At 39.0% G+C, this 17146-nt stretch overlaps 1 protein-coding gene across 2 annotated transcripts in view; it reads left to right on the forward strand.

Moving 5' to 3' along the window:
- Positions 1-17146, forward strand: part of LOC124595560 (DNA excision repair protein ERCC-5 homolog) — a 72658-nt gene that overhangs the window by 34130 nt on the left and 21382 nt on the right. For both annotated transcript variants that reach the window (XM_047134341.1, XM_047134342.1), the window contains exons 7-9: positions 1624-2951; positions 5999-6097; positions 14128-14341. In XM_047134341.1, the coding sequence (XP_046990297.1) occupies positions 1624-2951; positions 5999-6097; positions 14128-14341 (1641 nt within the window). The remainder of the gene's footprint in view (positions 1-1623; positions 2952-5998; positions 6098-14127; positions 14342-17146) is intronic.

A 17146-nucleotide genomic window follows, 5' to 3' on the forward strand; every position in this document is an offset into this window, starting at 1 on the left:
CCCTTGTCAGTAGATAAAATGGTTTGTTTACTGAGATGTCATGCATCGTCACTGGCTGGGTGATTCTTACTGCTTCTCCCCTTTCTACCACTCCAATCAATTTGCAGTCAGTGCCACCACCACCTGTTGCCACTTGCCTAGCAGCTGCCGACGAGAGGCAGGGAGGGATGAGGAGTGGTTTGCTTGGATCTGATTCTCAGAGAGTGTAGATGCAGCAGCCGTAGATGGTGGTCATGTGGCATGAGGTGTTTGTGAGTGACAGTGTGAATGCGTGTAAGCTCTTGTTTTCTGATGAAAGCTATGGCCAAAAATATAGTTGTGGGAGTTTGATTGTCTTTTCTATGTGTCTGTCTGCAACTCAGCGATCACCTATAAGGTTGTTACTACCTGTCCTCATTAGTATTGATTCTCAGAGTATTTGTGCAAGTTATCTATTGCATGGATTCTGATTTAATCAACAAGGTGTCTGTGACACGTGAATAGCTGGCCATGTAAGCGGACTGCCATGACCTGCGAAAACTGCAGGCAATTTCTGTGGGTATTTATTAATGGATTGGGCCTGCCAATCTGAAGCCCATTGTTTCCCACTAATGTGCAGGCCCTGCCCATTGGATCTAGTCTCACCGACCTGCCCGCAGGCTGGATCTGTTTGTGTGTGAGTAATGCGGCGGATCTTTGTGATTTATACATGGATCCAGGACTGCAGTGCTCCTCGCCAGGCCAGAGGCCATGGTGATGGATTTCAGGAATTGCAACTGTCTCACGGCAAGTACATTGTAGACATTTATTCTAGTACATTTTTGACACTTCGAAAATAGTTTATATATTGGAAAGTATGGATGGTAAAAAGGAGAAAACTGTGACAGTCGCTGGCAGATTTATGCTACGTACTCATGTATTTCTGGATAGAAAAATCACACAGTACCTGGTAAATAATAGACCTAACACAGTGGGTAATAACTGAGAAAAACCAACATTTTATTGGTGGTCACCTACTGTGTTGGTTTACACAACTCCTCCCGGCCTTACGCACTTCTTTTAAGAGGCTTACTTTTTTCTGAGGTTATTTCTGAAATCAGTGAAGGTATTTAAAATCTGTCTTGCTACTCCAAGGAAATGCATATTTTTGTCATCAGATGTGTTCAGTTTTATTGAAATAAAATAACACCAGATGTCTTACTGAAACATACATATCATTTGACCTGCTTCCTCCATCTAAAAACAGCTCATCACAAAAGATATTGATGTTAGTCCTTCGGATTTTTGCTCACATGTTTAGAAATAAGGAAATCCATACAATTTTTTGTCAATTTGTCTTTACTTGCCCTTGAGATCTCAAAATTGTCAGGGAAAAATGCTAAAACTTGGCTGGAAATCGGGGAAATATCAGGAATTTCATCTGGGGTAACTTGTGGCAACCCTGGTTATCTGTATCAGTTATATTACTCGACCCAATCTCTTTCTGTTTTTTCTCTTTGTGTGTGTGTGGGGGGGGGGGGGGGGTTGGTTTTCTTTTTTCCACCATAGTTTCTTTACTTACCATTACATTTTCTTAGCATTATGCGCACAGTGTATGCTCCTTTGCCTTATTGATTCATTGGCATACCTATTTACTTATTTCAGATACTGGAAATGATGCTGGAAATAATGAAAAGCTTACAGGAGAAGGGAGTAGCAAAACTGTGCCTACAGTTGAAAGTGCATCTGATCAACATTCGAAGTCCGATGAAAGTGACAATGACATTCGCACTGTCACAGAGAACAATGTTGTTTATGAAAGTAATTGGGTATCTGATGATGAGTTTGACCATGACATGAGTGATGATGATGAAACAATGAGGTTAGCAAAGAATTTTATGTTTGAAAATAGTGGCCTGACACAAAAACAGATATTGAAAATTATTCAGGATCAGATACGTAAGAAAAAAGCTAATAAATCATTGGATTACACAAATCCTCAACCAACAACAAGTAAAAGCATACCACCAGAGGATAAATTATTACATTGTGAAGGGACTTCGGTAAACTCAAATAATTCTAATCCTCGTGAAGCAGAAAGTAAACTTATAGATTCTACGACTATGAAATTATCTGAAACAAGTGATAAGACAGTACCTGTTACAGACGTGCTGCAGTTGAATGACATGGACTCATTGTTGAAAACAGAACACGAAAATGGATATGAGAATGTTACATGTGAAACAGAGATAAACAGAACTATCAATAAACACACTGATACTCAGGACACATCTGTAGAAAAGGAAACAAGAAACAGGGCTGTTTCACAGCAAATTTGTTCAGATGCCAGTGAAAAATCTCCTGAAGCCATTACCATCAAAGAAACTAAGCTTAATGAAGAAAGCATCGTTGAAGTACAATCAAGTGACAGTGAAGTAGATTTTGTGGAAGTTAACAGTAATACAAATAGTGCACAGAATGTGAGTGACATGAAAGCAAAGACTCTCCTTGAAGTTGTGATTAAAAAGGATGACTGCAACCTAGATGATGATATTTTTGCAGACATCTTCACAAAATCCCCAGATGTGACAGAAGAGAAACACAATAGTGCTCCTACTTCTAATGTAAGTGATGCAGGTAATAAAAATTTGCTGCCTGTTGAAGATAATGAAAAAAGGAATGATCTCTCTTTTTCTCTTCCACAAAAAATTGGTGCAAAGAATGAAAATGTAGTTGCTACTTCAAAGGAATGTAACATTAATGATGTGACTACTGTGGGCATTAGCAGTAGTCACAATACTGGGCATATTGCAGAAGTGCCTTATGCAGATGATGTGGCATCATCTGAGACATTTGAACACAGCACTGTAAAGCACAGCTTGAAAGTCACACATGAAGAGGGCCAAGAGGATTTCCAAGCAATTAAAGAACTACAGACTCAAGAAAAAGCTCAGGAAGATGCAGTGACAACTGAAAAACTGCAAACAATGAAAGTAAGTAGCACTTATTGTCACCAAGCAATTTTATTCTGTAGTGGTTTGTTTGTCTTTTAGAATCACTCCACAGTCGTTTACCAGATCTCAGTTCAGTTATTTCATTTTGATATAACTTAAATGTACAAAAAATGGAAATTCTTTATTTCTTTATCTTGTTCCTTACTGCCATATGAAGCAGTGATTACTTCTGCCACTCCTTAAGGACCATGCCTCCACATGTGTGTGCACATTCCTCGCTCCAGAGTACAATCTTCAATTTTTTTGAATAACTGCTTTAACTAATAGCAGTTGAATATATTTATCCAGAATTTTGTGGTACGAAGAAATTTAGGGTGTGGCACATTGGCTGGATGCAGACACCCTGCTCCTTTTTTGCCAGCTCAGGAAAATCCATATGCATTCACACCACTTTCCTCGTAATAAATTCTGCATAAAATTACCAACATGACATTTCCTGCATTCATTTACAAGTAGACAGAGTTCCTTTGATTTTACTATAGAAGCAGCTCCAATCTGTCTTCTTTTTCTCATTCCACTTATGAACAGTCAGGCTTATATCACTCTTATAATTTTTAAAATATATTGTTAATTCATGGAAGAATCTACCCTATGAAACATTTTCTTTAGCCCATCCTCTAAGGTTATCATCAAATAGGATTTAAAAATTCTGCATCATGAAACATATTTGTGTGTAAATTTCAGGGACGCTCATTTCAGGGGGAGGAAAGGATCATGTTACTGTCACACTAAATGATATTTTTGCTGTGGGGGACTATCACATAAAACTAGTTTCATCATCAGTTAAATATATTTTTGTCACTAATGCACTGATCTCATGTATTGTCTCATTTTTCATACATATTTAATCCTTGCTGGATATTCATAATAGCCGGCCGAAGTGGCCGAGCGCGGTTCTAGGCGCTTCAGTCTGGAACCGCGCGACCCCTACGGTCACAGGTTCGAATCCTGCCTCGGGCATGGATGTGTGTGATGTCCTTAGGTTAGTTAGGTTTAAGTAGTTCTAAGTTCTAGGGGACTGATGACCTCACATGTTAAGTCTCATAGTGCTCAAAGCCATTTGAACCATTTTTGATATTCATAATAATCATAAAAAATATTTTTGCAGTCTGTTCATTACTTTATAGCTTTTAGATAACCTCAGTGCTCACGTGGTTTTTCTGAAACATCTGTCCAAGTACGTGGTTGAATGTTGGTGATCATTATGGAGTTTCATTTTACATTCACCTTTCTGGGGTAACTCATCTTTAAAAGAGAAGCTAGTCATTACTAAAAAACATGCTGTAAGAATAATATGTGGTGCTCACCCACAATCATCTGTAGACACCTGTTTAAAGATTTAGGCCCTTCAGCTACTGCTGCACATTACGTGTATCCTCTCATGACATTTCTTGTAAATAACCTGCTTTGGTGTACAAGGAACAATGATGTACATAATTTGATACAACAAAAAAAAAACAAAAAAAAAAAACATAAGTCCACATTAACACTCAAGTTGACGAAGTGGTGTCATGTCAAATGGCTTGCACCAAGCCGTGACTCACTTCACTTTTGTGTACATATTTATTTCTTGTATTTCTTCCAGAAGAACAAAACTAAAAAAAAATTACTGCCCTTGCCTTTAAAATTTAAGTTAAATGCATATCCCCGTATGTAGTAATTTTCAGTATGTGAAAATTGTGTGCGCTGGGGAAAGGCCATGTTAATTATGAGGGCTGTTCAATAAAGAATAATCCTATTGTTTTTTTTACAACATATCTTGACTCATCCACATAATTTTGATGGTCCTTGTCAAAGTAGTCTTCCAGGAATGCGAGGCACTTGTCCCAGCATTTCTACCAGTCTTCAGATACATGCTGGAAACAATTTTTTGAGAGGTCCCTCAAAATTGCCTCCACAGCCTTTCACCACTGCTTCTGATGATTGATAATGCCTCCCACGAAGGCATTTTTCATGTTAGGGAATAGGAAAAAGTCATGATGTAGCCAAGTTTCATCAGCAGTGATTACATTTAAAAGAAACTCCGGATCTTCCTATAACATCAACTTTAAATGCATGTAGATCTGCACGTGAATGTCCTTTTGTTCGGGAATCAACCGTCTTGGAACCCATTGCGCACAAACACATGTCATGTAATTTTTCTGTCACCAATGTGTGAGTAGCACCCAATGAAATGTTCAGTATTTCAGAAAGTGATCTTAGGTAATTTGTCAGTCCTGTCTCACAATGACAGCAGCAGTGTCAATGTTTCCTTCTGTAAGAGCAGTAACTGGAGCACTGGGTCCACCTTTCTTCGAAACTGATTGTTTCCCCTCATTAAAACTTTTAAGCCACCTTCAAGCTGTGCTGTAGGGAAGAACAGATTCTCCATGGCCCTCGTGTAACATTGTACAGGTGTCAGCTGAAGATTTGTTGAGACGAAAGCAGAATTTCAAAGCCGCATATTGTTCCTTGCGCGTTACCTCCATTGCAGTGGTAGGCGATACTGAACATGTCTGACCTTGCCTACCTCTCACAGGTGGGAACCATGAGTCCCAACAGAGAAACTACTATGGCGTGTTTGTTGCACATTAAGCTAACAGAATATGATAAGATTGAATTTTAGCAAGAAATTATGACCATAAAAATATTATGATCATTCTTTATTGAACAGCCCTCATATTATAACTATTCTAGCAAATTAAGTGATAATCCTGTGTTATGTTCTTGCAGTGCTGTATGTGCCCCACATGCCTCAAAGTATGCCAGAAAGATGGGCACATTTAATCATTTTCATAAGTTAAATTTACATGTTTAATGTGTCATTTTTGTGTGTAATTTCTATGATTATGATCCGAATCAAATATTTTTAAAAGATTGTTTATTAACAAATTCTATAATTGACACTCTTGTAACTAAGAGTATTAAATTTTTAAAAAAATATGATTTCTGTTGCTTTACTACAACACTAGCATCTTACACACTTATTATTTACCACAAGTTGTAATGAAAAGATATCTTCCTTGTGACTCATTAATTATTTTCAGAATTTGCTGGAAGAAGAGCAGCGTCTGTTATTCACTGAAAGGGGACGACAAGAACGATTAGCATCTAGTATAACAGAACAGATGAATTTGGAAGCTCAGGTGAGATTTCTATAGTTGCTGGTGTGTTTCAAAATAATTGTACTTTTGTAAACTGCCACTTAGTGTATGCACTGGTCTACATTGATAATTTTGTGTATAAATATATCTACAACAGGCTATCCAGTTTGGTGTCTCATATAGCAGATTTCTCTCCTGTACCAAGTGAGGTAATGTAGTGGTTAAGGCACTACACTCATATCTGGAGAGGTGTAAAACTGTGATGTACTTGATTTAAATAATGAAAACGTGAACCAGTACTTATTTTTTATGGTTAGACAATGTGTTTTGAGAATGTATTCTCATTTTTAAAAGCATTTGTTTATATGTACATTGTTGGTGATGTTTGCATGTGTGATTTTCTGTTTTTCTCCTTGCTTTTTGTGTTGTACAAAAATCTCAAGCTCCCCCATGAAATCCATTGTTTGTGATTTTTTAATGTGGTGGAGTATCTGAAGATCGTCTTTGAATGGGTGTCCTGTGGCTTTTATGTGTGTTGCTATCGCTTATTTTGTACACTGTGTATGTGTACAAGGTGCATTCAAGTTCTAACGCCTCCGATTTTTTTTCTCTGGACTGGAAAGAGATAGAAACATGCGCATTGTTTTAAAATGAGGCCGCGTTCATTGTCAATACGCCCCAGAGATGGCAGCACCATACGGCAGATGGAATTTTACCGCCAGCGGCGAGAATGAGAACTGTTTTAAATACTTAAAATGGCGACGTTTTCCTTACTTGAACAGCATGCAATCATTCGTTTTCTGAATTTGCGTGGTGTGAAACCAATTGAAATCCATCGACAGTTGAAGGAGACATGTTGTGATGGAGTTATGGATGTGTCGAAAGTGCGTTCGTGGGTGTGACAGTTTAATGAAGGCAGAACATCGTGTGACAACAAACCGAAACAACCTCGGGCTCGCACAAGCCGGTCTGACGACATGATCGAGAAAGTGGAGAGAATTGTTTTGGGGGATCGCCGAATGACTGTTGAACAGATCGCCTCCAGAGTTGGCATTTTTGTGGGTTCTGTGCACACAATCCTGCATGACAACCTGAAAATGCGAAAAGTGTCATCCGGGTGGGTGCCACGAATGCTGACGGACGACCACATGGCTGCCCGTGTGGTATGTTGCCAAGCAATGTTGACGCGCAACAGCAGCATGAATGGGACTTTCTTTTCGTTGGTTGTGACAATGGATGAGACGTGGATGCCACTTTTCAATCCAGAAACAAAGCGCCAGTCAGCTCAACGGAAGCACACAAATTTACTGCCACCAAAAAAATTTCGGGTAACCGCCAGTGCTGAAAAAATGATGGTGTCCATGTTCTGGGACAGCGAGGGCGTAATCCTTACCCATTGCGTTCCAAAAGGCACTACGGTAACAGGTGCACCCTACGAAAATGTTTTGAAGAAGAAATTCCTTCCTGCACTGCAACAAAAATGTCCGGGAAGGGCTGCGCGTGTGCTGTTTCACCAAGACAACGCACCCGCACATCGAGCTAACGTTACGCAACAATTTCTTCGTGATAACAACTTTGAAGTGATTCCTCAAGCTCCCTATTCACCTGACCTGGCTCCTAGTGACTTTTGGCTTTTTCCAACAATGAAAGACACTCTCCGTGGCTGCACATTCACCAGCCATGCTGCTATTGCCTCAGCGATTTTCCAATGGTCAAAACAGACCCCTAAAGAAGCCTTCGCCGCTGACATGGAATCATGGCGTCAGCGTTGTGAAAAATGTGTACGTCTGCAGGGCGATTACGTCGAGAAGTAACGCCAGTTTCATCGATTTCGGGTGAGTAGTTAATTAGAAAAAAAAATCCGAGGCCTTAGAACTTGAATGCAACTCGTATAACAGTTGATGTGTTCAGTGTACCTATTAGGTTGGTGCATAAGTTCCTAGTGTGTTTGTTTTCCATGTTGGTATTCCAGGTGCTATAGGTTTATTTATTGATCGTCATTTTTATTTATACTTCACTGTTGCTATCTGAGATTGTACATTGTCATTTTGTCATTTAGAGATTGTGGGTAGAGCTGTGTGTACACTAGAAAATGGAGTGCCAATTGGAGAAATCAGAACATTTCTGATGTATTTTACTGTTTGAGTTCAATAGAGGGGTGACAGAAGCGGATGCTGTCTAAAACATTTGTGCCATGTATGGCAATAATGCCATTGGACAGAACACAACAAGAAAATGGTTTTCTCATTTTGACGAGGACTGTTTTGACATTAGTGACCCTCCATGTTCAGGAAGACCTTCAGGGTTTGATGAGGATCTTTTAAACACAATAAGCCACATTAGTGTACTCAATAACTCACAAATGTGATGAACTGGAATCATTCCACCATCGTGTGACATCTGCTTGCAATGGGGAAGATTCAAAAGGGGTCAGTTCTAGTGTTCGATTCCACTTGGCAGCTTTGAGCAGTGACGTCATACTTAAGGCAGAAATGCTACAAAGATGCAATCTTTGAAAGCAGCTGATCATCTTCTTAAACAAACAAATGTAGCATACAATAAAATTACAATCACAGTTCATATAATTAGTTACTTAGTCACAGATTATGTAGAAAAGAACTGAAGGTAATGAAGATAATTAAGAACAGAAAAGGAGAAGTATATATGTCTAAAATAAATTGTTACCGTGATTTGTGCGAGTAAGGAAAACACACATAACCTTTAAATCCACAGTATGGTGCATGATGAAGTCATAATATTGTGAAATAGTGTTAATTTGTAATAATTATTATTAAATGTAACAGCATCAGTACACAAGTAACAAAAATTCATGAAAAGTAGGGTCTGACAAGTATTGGAATCGCTAACTAGAGTTAAGCTATATAGGTCAATTCTAGTTACCAATTTCAGCAATTCCATGGTTCATTATTTAGATTGTTTTAATAACAAGTGTGTGCACTGAAAAGTTACAGGATTTCTTCATTTGGTTTTACTCTTGTCACTACTATGAAAAAGAGAAAAAAAAAATGGTAGCTGTACCTATAAAATTTGCTACTTTTTCGTGGTACTTCTGAGATCAATAAGAAATCTAAAAATCCTACAAAACATAGTCCACAGAGTTACTGCAAAAATGCCCAAAATTATGAACCATGAACTAGTTGGAATCGTTAACTAGAACTGACCTCCTATACAGGGTGTTACAAAAAGGTACGGCCAAACTTTCAGGAAACATTCATCACACACAAATAAAGAAAAGATGTTATGTGGACATGTGTCCAGAAACGCTTAATTTCCATGTTAGAGCTCATTTTAGTTTCGTCAGTATGTACTGTACTTCCTCGATTCACCGCCAGTTGGCCCAATTGAAGGAAGGTAATGTTGACTTCGGTGCTTGTGTTAACATGCGACTCATTGCTCTACAGTACTAGCATCAAGCACATCAGTACGTAGCATCAACAGGTTAGTGTTCATCACAAACGTGGTTTTGCGGTCAGTGCAATGTTTACAAATGCGGAGTTGGCAGATGCCCATTTGATGTATGGATTAGCACGGGGCAATAGCCGTGGTGCGGTACGTTTGTATCAAGACAGATTTCCAGAACGAAGGTGTCCCGACAAGAAGACGTTCGAAGCAATTGATCGGCGTCTTAGGGAGCACGGAACATTCCAGCCTATGACTCGCGACTGGGGAAGACCTAGAACGACGAGGACACCTGCAATGGACGAGGCAATTCTTCGTGCAGTTGATGGTAACCCTAATGTCAGCGTCAGAGACGTTGCTGCTGTACAAGGTAACGTTGACCACGTCACTGTATGGAGAGTGCTACGGGAGAACCAGTTGTTTCCGTACCATGTACAGCGTGTGCAGGCACTATCAGCAGCTGATTGGCCTCCACGGATACACTTCTGCGAATGGTTCATCCAACAATGTGTCAATCCTCATTTCAGTGCAAATGTTCTCTTTACGGATGAGGCTTCATTCCAACGTGATCAAATTGTAAATTTTCACAATCAACATGTGTGGGCTGACGAGAATCCGCACACAATTGTGCAATCACGTCATCAACACAGATTTTCTGTGAACGTTTGGGCAGGCATTGCTGGTGATGTCTTGATTGGGCCCCATGTTCTTCCACCTACACTCAATGGAGCACATTATCATGATTTAAAACGGGATACTCTACCTGTGCTGCAAGAACATGTGCCTTTACAAGTACAACACAACATGTGGTTCATGCACGATGGAGCTCCTGCACATTTCAGTCGAAGTGCTCATACGCTTCTCAACAACAGATTCGGTGACCGATGGATGGGTAGAGGCAGACCAATTCCATGGCCTCCATGCTCTCCTGACCTCAATCCTCTTGACTTTCATTTATGTGGGCATTTGAAAGCTCTTGTCTACGCAACCCCGGTACCAAGTGTAGAGACTCATCGTGCTCGTATTGTGGTCGGCTGTGATACAACACGCCATTCTCCAGGGCTGCATCAGCACATCAGGGATTCCATGCGACGGAGGGTGGATGCATGTATCCTCGCTAACGGAGGACATTTTGAACATTTCCTGTGACAAAGTGTTTGAAGTCACACTGGTACGTTCTGTTGTTATGTGTTTCCATTCCATGATTAATGTGATTTGAAGAGAAGTAATGTAATGAGCCCTAACATGGAAAGTAAGCGTTTCCGGACACATGTCCACATAACATATTTTCTTTCTTTGTGTGTGAGGAATGTTTCCTGAAAGTTTGGCCGTACCTTTTTGTAACACCCTGTATAAGTCACTTCTAGTTACCGATTCCAGCCACTCGATGATTTATTAATTAGATCGTTTTTTCAGCAGGTGTGTGCACTAAAATGTGGTCTAATAGAACTTGTAATTGCTCTCTGAACTATTGTAAAAAAGTTACTAATATTGGAATCAGTTATTAGAATTGAACTATAAAGAAGGTCGAATCAAGATACCGATTCTAATTTTGATATTTCAGTGCAGTAGTTTTAGAGAGCAATTACAAATGTTGAAATGCTGTTATGTTTCAACTCTTGCAAAAATAACATACATATGAATCATGGAATGGTTGGATTTGATTCCAATATTCGTAATTTTTTGTGTATTTTTGTTAGTTGTGTACTGGCTTTTCTTTTAAAATTTAGTGTGTCGGTTTCTCCATATTTAATGCTACTGTTTCATATTTGTTGTCATTCATTTCATTTTCCTTTTGTTCTGTTACTTTTAGTTTCTCCCTGCCCAGAATCCCTACTTTTATGCGCTTCTCCCATTACATTCAGTAATTAACAGTAAGATTAATGCCCTTTTATATTAGTATGACTTCACCATGTGCTTTACTGTAATGCAGTTTAAAGGTTCTCTGTGCTTTTCTACTGTCATAAATTGCGAGAATAATTCTTATCAGATGAGAATTTTTTTTAAAAATTCTTGTTCTTAATTATTTTCATTTTTGTCAATTTTAATTCATTTTGATACACTTCATGGCTAAGTAAATAACTTATTTCATGATTAAGTAAATAACTGTGTGAAATGTGATTGTAATTTTACTGCATGCTACATTTGTTTGTTTATGAGTATGAGCCTTGCTTTCATAGACTGCCTATACGTATCACCTTTGCCTTAGGTATGATGTCATTGTTCAAAGCCAACGACTGGAATCTGACACTAGAATTTGTCCCATATATGCATCTCTGCTTACTCGTCATCAATAGGCTCATGAACAACACGACCATTCCTATTCTGTATCACTACTGGTGGAAAGAAAGGTGTCTTTGTGGTAACATAAGGAGAAGAAAGGAATGGTTGAGCCCAAACAAAATAGCAATTCCCCGCACAAAGACCTGCATGCATCCATAAAAGATAGTGGTATGCATCTAGTGGAACAGCAACTGTGCAGTGTACTACAAATTGCTTCCCCATGGCATAGCCATCACTGCTCACATTTATTGTCAACAGCTAAAGCATTTTGCAGATGCAGTCCAAGAGAACAACGACCAGGAGGATTGTGTCAACTGATGCTAGTCCATGTTAACACCTGCCAGCATTCTTCTAGTCACTATACAAGAATTGAATTGAGAAGTCATTCCATGCCCATCTCATCTGATCTAGCACCCTCAGATTTTCACCCTTTCTCATCTCTGTTGAATAACCTCCAAGAAACTTCCTTCCTGGATGAAAAGCACTCCATACATGGCTTGATGAGTTCTTCACTTCGAGACCATGTGATTTCTACAGTCATAGAATCACAAAGTTACCCCAGTATTGGCAGGAAGGAGAATATATTATTGATGACTTAAGTCCATTATGGGTGTCCGTTGTGTTTATTAAACTTATGGGAAAATGTACAAACTTTGCACAACCTGACATTGTACAGTGAATTGTGTGCCCTATTGGATGTATGCATGTATGTCAGAAGACTGTCAACTATTGCAGGCTCCCATTTTATCTTGAGGTGGCATTACAAGGAAAATATTTGAGATGTATTGGATAGGTTAATGGAAGAACTTGTGCTACTTTACAACATATTATGGATTAGTTCCAAGCAGGAAGCAGCAGGCAGCGTATCCTTAATGAGAGGGTTCAGGAAATTTGGCACCATGAATTAGAAGCAACATATGGGAAAATGTATCACAACCTAAAGCAACTATAGCACCTCTGTTTCTTTTGAAGTTGTTCGTTGGATGTTGGGAAAGCTGCATGACATAATGTGCAGTTAATTACAGCTGGGCTTGACTGCATACAAACATAGCTGCACATCCACTCACTTGTAACTCATTAGCATGATTCTGTGTACAACAGCTGTGCACTCTCTCACATCAGCCTGCACTGTGCTGAGTTGCATTAGTGCAGCCAACACAATTCTACTTTCTTCTTGACCATACTGGACCTTAACACTGTTTGTCAAATTTGTTATTAGTAATGCATTTTTATTTATTCATTCATTCATTCCCTTCTTCCTGTCATCATTGAATTTGCATGTGCTTCAGTTTTTCACAGTCTCAGTACAAACAGTTACAGCTCTCTGTTCAATTCAACCTGTTATGTGCATCCCACTTAAACTCGGTTATTACAGATGCTATGTATAGCAGTGTCTTGTTTCCACATGCTCTAAATCCACATTTCAGCTATCAGTGAAAAATATTAATCAGTAATGTAAATTGGAACAAAAAGTCAGCTAAGGCTATGATGAAGTAGCTGTGCTTTTATGCACAAAGATAAAATTTTCTAAACAGTCACTTTGTACACCAGTGCAATTAGTGAAATGCTGTATGAGGAAAGCATAGGTTATCAAAGTAATAATGTGTAAAGAATAGAAATAATAAATGAATAAAGAAACACTGTTCATAGCTAGTTATTGCTGAAACTAGTTTGTGGGTAATAACAAAGAATTTACATCAAGGGGGACCCACAAAAGTCCATTTTGTTATTGTTAGAAAGAAGTGTGTGCGTGTGTGTGTGTGTGTGTGTGTGTGTGTGTGTGTGAGAGAGAGAGAGAGAGAGAGAGAGAGAGTGTGTGTGTGTGTGTGTGTGTGTGTGTGTGTCTGCCGGTATCTGTACATGGAAGTTCTTCAGTAAAAAGTGCAACAATTTGTAATAACTACATTTACAGGATCACTTCATTGACGTGGCTTATGCAGTTAAGTTCCTCTACAGCTCTGTAGTCTTATTTATGTGACTGTCATTTCGTGTATCAGATCCAGTGGGTACTTTAGGTTATGAATTATTAAAATAGTAATGTACTGATGATGATGTGATGTAATGCTGTCACCTTTTTTTATACATAAGCACTAGCACATTATGAATGTACATTAATTATATGGTACCTGCTCAATGCTAGTGTTTTATAAGTTAAACTAACATTCTTGCTTTAGAATCCCTGTTTTGTGTACTGAAAAAAGAAAGAAAGAAAATGCAGTTCAGAGAGAATGACTTATTCTTCTATTCTTCTTATTTTTGAAGTTTTTTTTTTTTTATTTCGCTATGCTGATATCTCATTTAATTTTGTAATGGCATATAAAAAATTTATAATGCCATATGGGCTATTTAACATATCTTTATTTTGATAGGAACTACTACAGCTTTTTGGTGTGCCATATGTTATTGCACCAATGGAAGCAGAAGCACAGTGCGCATTTCTAGATGCTGTTTCATTGACAGATGGAACAATCACAGATGACAGTGATATTTGGCTTTTTGGTGGACAGAATGTTTACAAAAATTTCTTCAACCAGAAAAAGCATGTTCTGCAGTTCAAGGCAGCTGAAATTCAACGATATTTCAGTGAGTTTCTATTGCTTTTGTACTGATAATTTGCAGTGATCGAATAAAAGTATAATTAATTCTCAGGGTGAACAATTTAAAACTTTTATTTTGCTTTGACATTGCACGATCTGGGAACAGCTAAATCATGAAAAGGTCAGCAGTATGTTCAGCTGTGTGGAGCAGAAATTATAGACAGGATGGGACATGATATTTTATAGGTTGTTCTAATTAGATATTCTGTGCCTTTGCATGATAACATTGCATAAATCTCACACTTCTGCTGTCTTCCCTCACCCTTTTTCGAGTAACTCAGGACCCTCGGTCATTCGTAATAAACTGTGCTCATACGAAATGTAAATGTGGTAACTGGGAAATGTTGACTCTCTTAAGGTAATAGGAAATAAACAATTGATGTCCTTTCTGCAGAGTGTAAGGTTGGTTTCCGTGATGAGGGATTTGGAGGATGATCGTGAGGCGAGGTTCATCTGGTATCCCAGTCCAAAAATTTTGACATCCCGCCAGAAGGCACGGACGTAGATGACAGCCGCTAGACGCCGCCCCTGTAACCTGCGAGTGCTGCTGTCGCTGCCATAGTGCTGTGCCCACCGCACGAGCCTGTCGGCACTCGTGACGGTCCTATAAAGCCGGCAGCGTTGGGGTTCGAACTGCAGTCTTGTTCTGACAGCACTCGTGATCGTTTATGTATTCGTCATTGCTCTGGGCACTGATAGTTGCTGCATCTTGATATCCAATTTGGTTTTGCTCTCTGGTCTGGACATTTCGCTGTGTGATCTTTGTTGTCAGTTGTCCATGTTGTGTGTGGCTGTGTTGTACTGGCGATTCCTCGTCGGCCTGTAGGCTGGTGTGCTACAGTCATGCTCAATTCTAGTTACTAGAATTGGCAAGGAGGTAAAAGGCTAACAGTGCATTGTGGGCACAAAACTTGTGCAGCTTGTGCAACAGTGACAGCTGCTCCTGCAACAGCAATTGAAACAGCAGTTCTAACAGCAAATGGACCTTTCTCATCAGGAAATTCAGCTTCTGTCGGAACGAATACAGGTGCAAGGTTCCCAACCCATCCAAACTGTGGTCACCTCCCAGACAGACTCCTGCCCACCCACATTTCCGCCATTTAACAATACGAAGGAGTATTGAGACATGTATTTGCAGTAGCGGAAACACCACTTGGCGGCTTTTTGTGTTTCTGATGTTGCTCTCTGAAGGTCACTTCCCCAGAGACGTTTTTTTTATTTAAGAAGTTGGCTCCCCTCTCAAACTTGGTTGCACTCACTTTCGAGGAAATGTGTCAATTACTGTCGAACTATTATTCACAATTGTTCCACATGATTCTGACCTGTCAATTTCTTGCCATCCCCCTCCCACCTCTTCCACGTACAATTCACTTTGCTTTTTACTCTTGTTAATTCTTGCATGATGTTTTAGCAGTAATCTCTGTCTTGCATATTACCAATCTTTCACCTGTAAACACTCAGATTTTCAAATCTTGTCCATTGCAGTTCCCAATAACCAGTCTTTCTTTCTCATCCCATGCTGTACGTCTCCCATGACCCATGGTTCTGGGTGACTTTTCGGAACTCTACCCTTTTTCCTAAATCTCACCAGTCCTTTTCCTTCATCCTTCTTCGTTCCCCTTCAAGCCTTCTGCCAGAAAAAGGAACCACTAGCTCTGAAAGCTAGCATACTGTAATACCTTGTTGTCACTTGGTGAGTAGATTCTTCTATCTATCCAATTAATTATATCTTGAAAGACTGATTAATTTTGTTGACATTTTAAGCACTAAATTAGATTTTGGAATTCCTGTGAAGATCCTCTTCAGTGGAGTAGAAGAAGTTGCCTAACAGAAAATGTTAATGAGAAAATTGAGAAATTTTCCATTAGACATATCCTTATACTCCATGGAAGATTATCTTCATGGGAATTCAAAAACCCAATTTATTTATTTTAACATAATTTACATTAGCACTGTAATATTATAATATTTAGTAGCTTTAAACAATTGTCTTGTATTGCACTTGATTAAAATGTAAATTTCTGTGCCCCATTTGATAAATATGGGTTGCCTTTACTAATTCATTGAGAGTTTCACAACAAACATCATTTGATCTTGAGAGATTATGAGAAGTTTGCACCAGACATATTTGAGGGAGGCACTGATCACTACACACCCCTCTTTTTGGAATCCTTGAACTATGGCTAACCTAATGTAATTTAATGTTATTACTGCTGATAGCCTATGTACATTGCCAAGAGTATGTTTTGAGTGGCCATTCTTGAAGACAGTGCACCACCAGTGTAAAGTGACAGGAGCCATTGTTCCTCTGACCAGGCAACTCATTTCCATTGTCCTCTGGCACAATAAAGATTTTGCTATGTGCACAGCAGTTTTAACTGAAGACATTTGGATTAACTGGGGTCTTACACAAGTCATCTGTTGCAACATATTGTCTTGACGTACTCTGAAAGAGCAGTTGAATTGTCTTTCAGAGCATGTTTGCATCAGTTTTATGTAGGAAATGCACAATGTATGTTTTGTGACTCATTCTCTTAAGACAACAGTTATTCACTACACCAGGATAAGTATCCAGTAACATGCAACAAAAGCAAATAAGGCCACAGTAAAATAAAATAAGTTTCCTCATCTTTTTATAAAAGAATTCACACAACTGAATACAGGGAGGTTGTCAGAGGATGGGTGACATTGATAGGCAATGATGGAAACCATCACAGTAGTTAGTTAGCTCCTTGACTGATAAAGTATACCAGTCAACAGGTGCTGAATCAGTTTAGCCACCTCATACACA

The sequence above is a fragment of the Schistocerca americana genome, chromosome 2, assembly GCF_021461395.2.
Source record: "Schistocerca americana isolate TAMUIC-IGC-003095 chromosome 2, iqSchAmer2.1, whole genome shotgun sequence".
NCBI classification, from domain to species: domain Eukaryota; kingdom Metazoa; phylum Arthropoda; class Insecta; order Orthoptera; family Acrididae; genus Schistocerca; species Schistocerca americana.